This window comes from Euprymna scolopes, chromosome 19, assembly GCF_053919585.1.
Source record: "Euprymna scolopes isolate OS-2025 chromosome 19, ASM5391958v1, whole genome shotgun sequence".
Taxonomy (NCBI): domain Eukaryota; kingdom Metazoa; phylum Mollusca; class Cephalopoda; order Sepiida; family Sepiolidae; genus Euprymna; species Euprymna scolopes.
The window spans coordinates 130,172,002-130,185,562 of NC_136500.1; the positions used below are offsets into that span (position 1 = coordinate 130,172,002).

At 34.6% G+C, this 13,561-nt stretch overlaps 3 protein-coding genes across 4 annotated transcripts in view; 2 read left to right on the forward strand and 1 right to left on the reverse strand.

Moving 5' to 3' along the window:
- The window catches only part of LOC145239970 (uncharacterized), a 79,742-nt gene that overhangs the window by 23,177 nt on the left and 43,004 nt on the right, over positions 1-13,561 (reverse strand). Inside the window, exon 1 of one of the 2 annotated variants that reach the window (XM_080103560.1) lies at positions 10,748-11,285. The exons of the other annotated variant lie outside the window; for it this stretch is intronic. The gene's annotated coding sequence lies outside the window, so the exon portion shown is untranslated. Of the gene's footprint in view, positions 1-10,747; positions 11,286-13,561 lie in introns of those variants that run through there. 2 annotated transcript variants of the gene reach the window in all.
- LOC145240359 (uncharacterized) lies at positions 5,730-6,152 on the forward strand. Its single transcript, XM_080103939.1, has one exon. The coding sequence runs from the start codon at positions 5,730-5,732 to the stop codon at positions 6,150-6,152; it is 423 nt and encodes a 140-aa protein (XP_079960065.1).
- LOC145240361 (uncharacterized) lies at positions 8,272-8,631 on the forward strand. The gene has a single exon (XM_080103940.1). The coding sequence runs from the start codon at positions 8,272-8,274 to the stop codon at positions 8,629-8,631; it is 360 nt and encodes a 119-aa protein (XP_079960066.1).

Here is a 13,561-nt window from a genome sequence, read left to right on the forward strand (position 1 = left end):
TGCATTAATTCATATGAAGGTTAAACATATTTGTAATCACACGTGTTTAACTTATTGAATATTTGATTTTTAAATATCAGCAAGACTTAATTTTTAAATTACTAATAACAGATAATAAACACCTAACTGTCTTTCGGTAAGCTTTTTTACATAGACAATGGACATGTTTGTTATGGATGCTTTTTTCAGTTTTTAGCAACTGCATATATATATCTATAAAAGTGAACGTGTCTGTGTATCTGTCTGTCTGTCTGTTTGTGTCTGTGTGTGTGTACATTTCCCTACACAATAACTCTGCTAATTTGAAGTTTACAGACTCGAAATTTGATATACAGGGTACTGAGATTTGGAAAAATCTTTGTAATCCGTTTTCGGTCAGAAATTTGGCTGTTAAGGGGTCAAAGTTCAACGATGTGACCTTTGAGAACTCTACCAAAATCCTCCAACAATTTTGGGTCTAAACATTTGAAATTTTAGATATAGGTTCCTCGGACGTGGATCTAAATAACTTGCTTTTAGCCCCAAACAATAAATGTTAAGGATTCATAATAGGGGTCAAAGTTAAAAAAATTGACCGCTTTTTTTTGTTTTTGTTTTTGTTTTTTTGCTCAACATACACCTCCAAACACCCGGGCAACGCTGGGCTGAAATACTAGTTATAAATAAATTCACTAATAAAAAGAAAATTCTCATTCACCGCAAATATGGTAAATTCCTCCTAAAAGTAAAAGTAAAAAACTATTTCTTAGAGAGCATATAAACAGAAACATTCTAAGTGAGTTGATCAGCGATATATTAGTTCACATCACATTTTAATTGCTGCATGTTCAGAGAAACTAGAAGCAGAGTGAAAATTACGAAGGAATTTAATTAACTGCTTTCTTCTTTTCTCCGTTGTTACAATTAAATTTGAAAAGAGGAATACTAAACAAATATGTGCAAAAGATTAAAAATATGCAGACATTAATCCATAACATTTAAGCAATGCTACACTAGGTGTATCAGAATTTTTGTAAGAATTTTTGACACCCCTAACACGAAACTGCGAATAAAATATAAAAATCTCGTAATTTCTCTGTTAAAAGTGCTTTATTTATTCTCTTTATAGATTATACTTCCAAAATAAACTATTAAAGTTGTTTTAAAAGTAATAAAAATATTTTTTAAAACAGTAATGAATTTTACGAACTCAATATTTTTCAATTTTTAAACTTTAAAAATCTATCAAAATTTTTCTATTGATTCTATTTTTAAGATATTTTCAGGGTCAATGTGAAATTTTATGTTCTTTCCAATAAACCGAATATAATATTTTAGACAAACTTTTTTAAAATTCACGCCCCCCCCCATTTTCAAGTTTCTATTAAACAGTAAATAATTAATTTACTCACCGAAAAGTAAATAATTAATTTACTCACAAATTGAAGAGAAAAGGTCAATAAATAATATATTCAAATTTAAAACAAACAAAAAACGTAGTGTTTTTTATAACTTTACCTGTAAAGTCCGAAGTTTAAAACCTTTTTTAACCACGTTATTTGTTTTTTCTTTTTTTTTTAATGGAGCCTTGGTCCTTGCTCCTTTAATTGAAAAAAAAATTAGGGCTTGAATTACATTTTTCGAGGAGTTATAAGCTTGGAAAGACAGGGGGTCGAATAATTCACGCCTCTCATTTTGAAATGTCTATTAAAAAGTAAATAATTAATTTATGTACCAAAGTCTTATATATCACAAATTGAAGAGAAAAGGTCAATAAATAATATATTCAAATTTAAAACAAAAAAAAGAACGTTTTTTTTAGAAATTTACCAGTAAAGTCCGAAGTTTAAAACCTTTAAAAAAAAAAACACGTTTGTTTGTTTTTTTTTAATGAAACCTTGGTCCTTTAATTGAAAAAAAAATTAGGGCTTGAGTTACATGTTTCGAGGAGTTATGAGCTTGGAAAGATGGGGTGGAATTATTCACTATTTTCACGAAATTTCTGACACACCTAATGCTACACCTAACTGATAAATATATGAGTAAAATATGCAATGTTTTTATTTTATTTTCCTTTTCTTTGCTATTTTATAATAATAATAATAATAATAATAATAATAATAATAATAAGGTACTCATGCACTTATTGATCCCTGCTGAAATAATAACGTTATTATTTAAAAAGCCATTCTTAACATGGCGAGAGGAGGGTGTTTTGTACCTATTCTCTACTTTAACCTTACAATTGAATAAAAAAAAAAACATATGATAAAACTTTAATTAAACGTGGAAACAAAATTTTTAAAAAATAGCGCGGATCACTCTCTGCATTAGCACTAATAATAATAATAATAATAATAAAATTAGCTCGGCATTATCTTGTCATTTCATCGCCCCTTCACACACACGTTTCTGCGCATCTAAAAACAAGCATGGTCGCCACGTTACTTTTATACATTTATATATGAAACATGGGGAAAAATATTTGTAATACCGTGAAAACTAGTTGCCGGCCCCAATTTTAAATGCGATATTCGTTTTCAGTACACCTGAAAACTCCTAGAGACGTTTTTAAAGGTAGGTTGTGGGTTAATTAATAATTAATTCATTTTTCGTTTTATTTCCCCCCCCCCTCTCATAAAAAATAAATAAATAGCGTCGTTTAATCCCTAAAAAAATGAAGATCTACTTAAACAGCCTTTATGAATACTATGAAAAGAGAAATTTGGTATTTCCCCCATCCCTCCACGAAAATTAATTTTATTGTGTTAATGTTTTAAATTCACCACCCCCCAACACTACTAAATTTTAATTAAATATATCGTTATTTTATGTTTCAAATGTTATCCTCTCCCTCTCCCAAAATTGTCATGTTTGCCGCCCTTACACACCTCTCCCCGCACTCGCCAAACTTGAAATAAAGCTGCGGTGACATGTCTCGTTGAACGTCAAGTGGCCAAGAAGTGGGTGATCACTTTAGGTTAAATTTATATCAGAAAATGATCCCCCACTCTAAAATGTTATTTATTTATTATTTATTTATTTATTTTTTCAATATTTATCTTTTCAGGGTGCAAGTGCAGAGAGTGATCCGCGCTATTTTTAAAATCGTATTTCCAAATTTAATTAAAGTTTTATGATATGTTTTTTTTTATTCAATTGTAAGGTGGAAGTATAGAATAGGTACAAAACACCCTCCCCTCCCCATGTTAAGAATGGCATTTTAAATAATAACGTTATTATTTACATCCGGATCACTCTCTGCACTAGTGCCCTTTTCAGTGCTTCTACACTTTATTGCCGAAATCAGAGACGCCATTTTATTTCATGCACCTGCTGTCCAAATGCAAGGGAGATACCATTATTTTAAACTATGGCCGAAGCATGAAATAAATAACAAAAAAATTAAAATGGTGAACGATTACTTCCGGAAAGGGAAAGAATAAATTAACTTAAAATTAACATTTATTACTTCCAGAAACGTGGTACAATCGACATTACTGGAGAAAATAAATCTTGACAAGATTACTCAAAAAGACATTTTTTTTTTTCACAGATAATACCATCAGGATGATAGACTTTCTGTATGTTTAAAATTATTTATTTGTTCGAAAAAAAAAACTATATTATAAAAATCCAATGTTGCTTTCATTACAAAATTGTTTTATTAAAATTATATTTTCTCATGCAAACTTTTCAATAAATGTTTTTACAATTATATTGCGATTCCCAGTTAAAAAAAAAAAACAATAAAAAAAACAACCCACTTCTCCGTTAAAAAGAAGAAAAAAACAATCATTTAAATTAATTTGTTGACCCTTCAAACTTGCTTTAATGTGTGGGAAAAAAATGAGTTGGATGAATGTTACTTACATCTGGCATGCTCAGCTTCGTGGGATATTGTAACTAACTTGAATGTCTATCTACTTCTGATATTTATAGTCAGGATTGAGTAGGAAGGGGTGGGAGGTGATTACAATATATATTCAGGGTTGGTCTCTCTCTTAAGGATGATTTCTTTTTGCAACCCCGATTGCTGCCTGCACCTTTAAGCATCGCCCTTCAACCTTTTTTTTTAATCAAATTGCAAAAAATAATTTTTAAAAATTATCCTTTTTCGCTGACCTGTGACATAATTTATCAACTCGTTATTCAGCATGGAAGTTTCCAGGGAATAGATCCTTCAACGGATAACTGGACTGAAGATAAAGGTTGAGGAACGGTTGAAGCTGTGTCATGGAGATAGAGTGACCCCGCACACTTATGCCATCTTCCACAAGGATATTTTGGAGTATATTTATGAAATGGAAGTATGCATCACCAAGCTGGTATTGACTCAAATTCTAGAGACAGATGTACTGGAAACAGAAGTTAGTTGGGCATCACAACTCATGGAATACCATATAGAGTTGGGTGAATTGGATGATTCCTTGGCTGCACATACTGCCAGTTCTTTCATGGATACAACTCCTCATTCGACATCAGGAAGAAGTTCAGCTTCCTTTGTAGTTAAACTTCCACAGATAGAGATCACCATACCCACATTTGGTTGTTCTGAGATGGCCACCGATCACGAGTTTCCAGAATTTTTTGTCAAGATTTGAAAACTGTGTGGTTGGTATGGCTAACGACACTGAACATTTAAATTTCTTAAAATGCTCCCTTACGGACAGAGCCTTAAGGCTAATCAACCATGTGAGCTGCACAGATGCAAATTATCAACGTGCCCTTGCTTTCCTGAAAAAGGAATATTTAAATATCGATGAGATCATCGATCAAATATTCCAAGACATACTTGATTATACACCAAGGAAGGAGATCTCCTACTCGGATTTTGGCGAGTTTATTTCCAGGACTGCTCCCCTCTTGGAGGAGCTAGGAAATGCTTATTCCTGTGACTTTTCTGTGAATACTTCAGGTGAAGCTCGTTTAATGACCAAGATTCTGTTTTTGAAGTTTCCTAAGGAGCTAAAGGGGCAAATGATTGGGCTGACGGGGATCAGCATACCGTTCTTGTCTTCCATATTAGAGCTCACCGGGGAGGCAATTAAACGACTAAAGGCCAAGGTCGGAACCTCTGCCAGTACTTCATTTGATAGGGGAAGGAGTTCTTCTCAGAGAGTGGCACGGAGACCCAAGACTACCTCATCATTGCATATAAACACTAGCCCCCAGACGTGGCCTGGATATTCTCGAAGCTTGCCCCCCATTTTGTTTGTGACCTTCAGCAGGGGAAGAAAGTCTATTGCAATCAATTGCCTCCTGGACACAGGCAGTAGGAGGTCATATCTGTCTGCTGATGTACTGCATGGCTTGGGCTCAATAGAGATAATTGGAATGGATTGCCAGATTAGGTTATCCACCCTGCTTGGCGAATGTGATAGAAGTTTCAAAGAAGTTGCTCTGGACATCAATTTGGGTTGTGGAAATCCAGTGACATCTCATGTTTTGGTAGCCGAGATGATCGATTTGTCCGACTAACAAATTTGGAACTCTAGTTAGATGCCTTCTGGGATGTTAAATGTTCCCTGGCCGGGAAATTTGAAACTGGCTCGGACTTCATACCAATCAAAGGTATTATCGGTTTGGACCTCCTACATCAATTGCGGCTTTTTCAACTCGTTCCTTGTCTGAAGGGATGGGCCTTCTCCACACCAGCAGGTGTTGTTCCATTTGGAACTGTGGAATCCTTCTTCTCTGAGGATTAAACTCCCTATGAGGTAGCACACCTCTCGTTTAACTCGGTAATGATGCAGACTCCACAAGTGCATTCCTCCCACCTGTGTTTTGTTCTTGAGAGCCAACCCACATACTTAGACCCCTTGGCAGAGTTCTTCCCGAATAGTGAAGTACAGAGGAGGTTGGAACAGATGTTCAACCTGGAATCTTTGGGAATACATGATGAAAATACCTTCTCTGACTTTGATCAAGAGCAGATAATGCACTTTCAAAATGCCATAGAGTTCAAAGATGGCACATACTATGTGGAGCTTCCCTGGCATGTTGACAAGTTAACCAGAGTCCCATCTAATCATGCTGTCTCTTTACGTATCTTGGACCGGGTGACTAAGGACCTGATAAAAAATAATATGTATCAGGACTACTTGAAAGTGTTCCGGCAACAGGAGCAGGATGGTATAATTGAGATCTTTGTACCCATCCACGAATTTTAGAATTATGTATGGATACCACATTGGCCAGTTGTTAAGCATGACCTTACAGCTACGACCAAGATCTGTTCTGTTTTCAATTGTAGCTTGAAGACTGGTAACGGAATGTCCCTTAATTAAGCCGCTTACTCTGGCATCAACCTCACAGGAGACATGCTAAATTTGTTGATGAGCTTCAGAACTAATAACTACATTCTGTTGGCGGACATTCGAAAGGCATTCTTAATGATACATCTCAGCCTGGAAGCTGACAAGAACAGGTTCTGTTTCTTCATCAAGGATGGAGATCATTTTTGTTGTTTAAGATATTCTACGTTGATTTTTGGGTTCACTGCCAGCCCATTCATATTAGGGTGTATTCTTAAATTTCATGCAGCTCAGTATCCATTGGATGATTGTCCAAAGATGATGGAAACACGATTTTATGTGGACAACCTTGTTACAGCTGAAGCAGATCCGCACAAACTTGTCGAACTATATTCCCTTACAAAGAAACGTCTGCGGGAGGGAGGATTTATCATCCAGTCATGTAACACAAATGTTGACACCCTCCGAGATAGGATGAAAAGTGATGGTACGCTAAGTGTACATGACAAGGAATGGGAGAGGGTATTGGGGTATCAATACAATCCCCTTTCATAAAAAATGCATGTGGCACCTATTCAGTGTGATCCTGGTGCCTCAACAAAGAGAAGGATCCTTTCTGAAGCTTCTAAACTATTCGACCCACTGTCTCTCTGCCTCCCGGTTACAGTGTGAAGTCATGTGCTTATTAGGACTGGAAGAATCATTTTGGTTGGGATGATCCTCTTCCTCCTGAGATTTTGAGTGGTTGGAAAGAACTTTCTAAGGACCTGTCAGGGTTAAGTGATCTTCATTTTGATAGACAGGCCCTTGTTGCGGGACAACCTGGCGACCTGTACATCTTTTGTGATGCTTCTAAGGAAGCCTATGGATTTGCAGCATATGTGTTGCAAGACTGCCGATCTTGCTTGCTATTCGCTAAGGTAAAGGTTGCCCCAATGAAGGAAAAAACTCTGCCTGTGTTGGAGCTAATGGCAGTTTATCTTGCACTAAAATACCTGCCAACCATCCTGAATAATTGTGAGCAGTTTATCCCAGCTAGGTTGGGCGTGGCCACCGATGCCCAGATAGTCTTGGCTGTTGTCGCAATCTATGGCCAGCAAAAACATTTTTGCTAAAAACAGACTGAAGGACATTTTACTGATGAATCGCGAGTTGGAATCACGATATAAACTAAAGTCTATTTTTAAATATGTGGCCACAACGCATAATCCCGCTGATATGATAACAAGTGGATTAACGATGAGACGGTTTCTGTCCAATTTTGTATTTTGGTGTACTGGTCTCTCTTTGCTAGGCAAAGGACTCCTTCAGTGGCCAGCACAGGAGTTACCATGCTTAAATGAACATAGCTGACGGATGGCTCATGCTTCGATGAACTATTCACTGGTCATGGGCCAAGAATACCCTTCTATCATACCTATCCATAGGTTCTCAACCTTTTCTCGTTTGCTGAGAGTCACCTCATTGGTCTACAAGTTTTTAGCTATTAAAGTGGGGCGTGAATGGGACAACAATTAATTCCAAAGCGGCAGTTTATTTGCTAAAATTACTCGAGAGACAGGAATTTCCTGCAGAGATTGAGTATCTGACAGAACCTATTAGGAACCAGGAACTCATGCGAGTTCATGCTTTGGATCTATTTCTGGATTCTGATGGACTAATCCTCTCAAGGGGAAGACTTGACTGATTTTCACATCTGGCATATGAGGTAAAAAATCCCATTTTGCTTGGAAAACATCACCCAATTGCAAAACGTATTGTTGTAGACTGTCATGTGAAATGTTCACATTTGGGAACCAGAGCAACCTTTGCTGAATTGAAGCAGAGCGACTACTGGGTTCCACAAGGTAGACAAGCGGTAAATAAGGTCTTGGCATCTTGTGCAAGATGTAAACGATACAATTCCAGATAGGTGCTTCCCAATGCTGTGGCTAGTCTCCCGGCTCCTCATGCTGATTTTGAAGTGCCTTACCAGCATACAGGCGTTGACTTCACTGGCCATGTCTGGGTGAAAGAGGGAAACTCTGACAGAAAAATGTATTTGTTAGTTTTCACTTGCCTGAATGTGAGAGCCGTCCATATAGAGGTGGTTCCGGACATGAGCGTGCTGTCCTTCTTTCATGCTCTGGCTCGCTTCACAAATCAATATGGGATTCCAAGGCTAATTTATAGCGATAACTCCAAGACTTTTATTGGAAGTGGGAAACTTTTTAGCCGTATTTTTCTAATGAACAAATATCAAGATAAATTTGGCTTGTGTTGCATGAAACTTAAGACTATTCCCTTGTTTTCACCATGGTATGGAGGAACTTGGGAACGTTGCATCAAGACCATAAAAACCTGTCTATTTAAGATCATTGGCAAAAGAGCAAATTGGATTATTTCACACTGGTGACCGTGATCTCCGATATTCAGAGATCGGTTAACAATCAACCTCTAACATACCAGGTGTCTGCAGACAATAATGCTACAGCTATTACTCCCAACATGTTCTTGAAACCAAACAAGAGCCCTGAGTTATTGTTATAATTGAGGCAGAGAGATCTTGCTACGGCAGTGCCACCCAGCAAGGAGAGACTGATCAGAACCATGGAGCATAGAACCAATGGTGTGCTGATTTCCATAAATCGTGGTACAACGAATACCTTTTGGATCTGGAATGGAAATCTCCAGGGCACTCACGATTGCAATCAAAGAATCACCTTCAAAAGGATGGTGTGGTCCTGGTTGAATCTTTTAAAACCGAGACCATTTTGGATTTTGGGAACCATTGTGGATCTTATACGAGGCAATGATAATGTAGTTAGATCCACCCATGTCAGGAGAGAAGATGGTCTTGTGGAAGTCCACTCATTGAAACATCTGTATCCTTTAGAGCTTTCTGTGGCCCCTAACAATATTTCAGAAGCAGAGCTCACCAATTCTATTGAACCCACCGTGGATGAGCCAGTTGTTGATGGGGATGGAGAGCCATCGTGCTTATCTTCCATTCCAGAAGACCCCCAAGAAGACTGAAATGGTACTGCCCTGAGTGTGCACCACAAAAACAACGTAGACGAAGACCAAGCCTGCTACCTGTTTAAAAATGTAATCAGCAATAGCATGTTGTAAGGGACAAGGAGGATATCATGTTCCTTATAAACAGTGGATTGGACATTGTTATTTTATTTCTTTTCTGAGCTTCAGTTTAATGACTTTTTTCCCTTTTGAATTTTTTTTTCTTTTTCTTGTTGTTGGGAGTGTGTGGGAAAAAAAACGAGTTGGATGAATGTTACTTACATCTGTTACATGTTAATTACAGTGTGTAGCAGGCTCAGCTTCGGGGGATATTGTGACCAACTTGAATGTCTATCTACTTCTGATATTTATAGTCAGGATTGAGTAGGAGGAGTGGGAGGTGATTACAACCTATATATTCAGGGTTGGTCTCTCTCTATCGGTTCTCAGTCTGTACTGTGTTATCATAGAGACAAGACCGTTAGTCTTCTACTCCGGAATTTTAGATAGTTCTGTTACCAGACCCCGTTGGGTGGGTCGTTAAGGAGGATTTCTTTTTTGCAACCCCGAGTGCTGCCTCCACCTTAAGCATCGCCCTTCAACCTTTTTTTTTTTTTTATCAAATTCAATAAAATGTTTAAAATTATTTGTTCGAAAAAAACTATTTTATAAAAATCCAATGTTGCTTTCATTACAATATTATATTAAAATTATATTTTCTTACAGAAACTTTTCAATAAATGTTTTTACAATTATATTTTGATAAGTTTTTATACGGTAAATGTTTTACGGTCCTGGATATGACCTAAAACTATATCCGATGGTGAGGCCCCACCTGGCGGGCCTTGGGGAGTGTGGAGCCACCCTTTAATTGTCATTGCTCCCAGGTCCACTCTGACCCAGAGTGGTAGTACCTGTTAGGGTCCCAACTATGGGTTAAATAGAATCTGATTTTAAAAAAGAAATATACTCCATTTAAAATCGTTCCTCAAAATAACTAGATTCGGCATTAAATAACCTGAAAAAGGTTGATATGCCGTAAAACAAAAACAACCAACCAACGGTAAATGTTTTGGTTTTCATTTCCCGTTTTCAGTAATTTATTTACTTTTTTTCCATAGTTCTTTCCGGAAGTTTAATTTTTTTTTTGTTATTTATTTCATGTTTCGGCCATAGTTTAAAATAATGGTGTGTCTCTCTTACATTTGGACAGCAGGTGCGTGAAATAAAATGGCGTCTCCAATTTCGGCAATAAAGTGTAGAAGCACGCTCTTTTCATATTATTCATGAAGGCCTTTTAAACGTAATAGGAAAAAAAGAGCAGATCTTCATTTTTTTTTTTTTTTAAGGGGTTAAACGACGCCGGCTCGTAAAAATTGACCCATATTTTTTATTCATCTCTGTTCTAAATCGTGGTGTAATCAATATTTTTATTGGGTTGCAATAAAAGGTTATTTGAAAAGTTATTGAATGGAATATTCTGAAACTTGCAAAAAAAAAAAAAAAACACTTACCTTTCATTCCAAGGAATTCAATATAAAAAAAAAAGCGGGATGAATTCGTTTTTTCTTTGTGTTCGAAACAAAAAAAAATGTTTCATTTGTTAGCATTTTTTTTAATAAATACATACATTTGTTTTGTGTATCCAATTCATTAAGAAATAAATATGGAAATATAGAAAAATCAAGATATTAAAAGATTAAAAACACAATTTAAACGTGAAATAATTTCAAGAAAAAAAATCAACTGCTAAAGAACAATTAAGCTAGGTCATCGTAACACGGTGTAATCATTATTTCGTTCCTTGTGTAAAAATATCCGTTCATTTAGTTAAGTGTGTTGAATTGTTTTCCGGGTTTATTTTTTCATACTGAACATTTAATCATTATTTGGATTAGTCGAATTTCTCAATATGAGAACAGCAGTCCGAAAAATCCAAATAATCTTGGCACGCCGTTTAGTTGTACAAGTCGAACCCTATTATAAAAAAAGGGGGGCACGTTGGGTCGACATATATATCCAGAAGTGTGTTTACGTCAAATTTATTTTAGATTAACCACATTCATTGTTTAACGAATAAAATGATTTAATGTGTTTCATTTTATGTCAAATTTTTATTCAAAACTTAAAACATTGAACAATAAAAATTACGTTGTTTAATAAATAAAAAAAAAAAAAAAGAAATAATGAAATGTGAAATTTTAAAATGATTAAATGTGTTTTATTTTATAATTTGGTAAATTGGCAAATGTGTATTTCAGCTGCGTAAATTATTTGACATACAAAAATTTATAAAAATTATTTATTTTTATATTAAACACATTATTAGACCCTAAGACTGAAATAAAACCCGAAAAAATGTAATTTTTATTCTTTTTTTTTCAACATGTTTTATTAGACTAAATGTATGACAATCGAGGCCGCCATCTTGTTTGGAAAATTTAGCCTTTTTAAGACCAAATTTAGCCTTTTTAAGACCAAATTTGGCCTTTTTACGCTCTTGCATGGGACCATGATTTTGGCTGCCGTTATATCGGGGTGGGGGGCTTTTTCTAATTTTTTTTTTTTTTTTTACATAATAGTCACCACTTATCACGGTCTGGAAGCCACTCGAGGATAAGGGTTATTGCGTGTACAGTAATCAATGGATAATATCGTAGTAATAGTTAGTAATAGAGACTTGATAAAGTGTCTTATTTAAGGGGGCGGTTTATCAGTGCACTTCAAGTGCGTAAATTATTGTTAAGACATTGGTGGCATTTTTTTTTTTTTTTTCAAATTATCATTTATTTATTTTTTAAATAAAACATGGACACAAAGATCATTCTCCCATGAAAAGAGCCCCCCCCCCCACAAAAAAAACATAATAATTTGGAAATGAAAGAATGGCAAATGAAGAAAAAAAATATGGCCACCAATGTCTAAACAATAATTTACGTACTTGAAGTGCACATTTAGAAAAAGACCCCCGCCAAAAAATAAATAAATAAATAAACGGCAGCGAAAATCATGGTTCCAGTCTTGTGCGTGAAGAAATATGTGTCACCATATTTGAAAAATAATCATATTTTACTTATCAGTTTTGCCTTGAAAATAAAAACACTCGAGGATTTTTTTTTTCCTTTTCTTTTCTCAAAAAAATACATGGGTTTTTGATTTAATATATTTAATTCTTCTTTATGGAGTTTTTTTTTTTAAATATCTAAAAAAAAAAATTGAATGAAATAGAAAAAATTATCTTAATTCTAGGAAATTTTCTGGACAATATAACAAGATTATAAGGTTTCACTTAAAAAAAATCAATGTAGTTGTGGTTTTAAAAAAAAGGTTAAACTTTGGACTTTACAGGTAAATTTGCAAATAATTGTTCTTTTTTTATTTAAATTAGCTTATTTTATTTATTGATCTTTTATCTCCAATGAGTGATATATAAATTTGAGGTGAGAAAATTAATTATTTTCATTTGAATAGACATTTCAAAATGGGGGTTCATTTAAAAAAAAACGCTTGTCTAGAATATTATATTCAGTTTATTGGAAAGAGCATAAAATTTAACATTGAACCTGAAAATATCGTAAAAATTGAACCAATAGAAAAATTTTGATATATTTTAAAAGTTTAAAAATTGATAAAATTTAGCTCGTAAAATTCAATTGATTTCATTACGTAAAAAAACATGGCTGCATGAACGCGCGCAGGCACTTTGTAAACACTTTCTTTTTTTTTAATAATATTTCTATTATTTTTTAAACAACTTAAATAGCTTATTTTGGAAGTATATTCCATAAAGAAAATAAACAATCCACTTTTAAAAGAGAAATTACGAGTTTTTTTATATTTTATTCACAGTTTTGTGTTAGGGGATGTCAAAAATTCCTTAAAACTTCTGACACACCTAGCGATCAACTTCCTATCAATTATAGTTCAACAATTCTTGTAGTAAAAAAATAGTCAAATCTTAATCTGATCCAAATAAAAATGTTCGAATTAAATATTTCGAAAGTGTAAACCTTACTATTCGCAAATTAGTCAAGCAAGTAACTGCTCGACAAACAAAATGTTACTTGAAGACTACTATTGAGTAATGACGCCGTAGGTACTGCTTGAAAAACAAATTTTTGATTTCCTCGCCAAATATTTAACAAATTCCTTTCGAATACTACTACTAATAATAATATCCATGTTCTTCTGCTTCATTTCAGATATTATTTTATATAATTTGATATAATATTGATTTAAAAAGAAATCTTTTTTACAAAATCGGTTTTTAAGAGTTTTCCCGCGACTATTCATACTACCATAACATGACATTTAACTGTCTGCTAAAA

Coding starts and splice junctions, on each gene's coding strand:
- LOC145240359 (XM_080103939.1), top strand. CDS start 5,730: ATGCAGACTCCACAAGTGCATTCCTCCCACCTGTGTTTTGTTCTTGAG.
- LOC145240361 (XM_080103940.1), top strand. CDS start 8,272: ATGTATTTGTTAGTTTTCACTTGCCTGAATGTGAGAGCCGTCCATATA.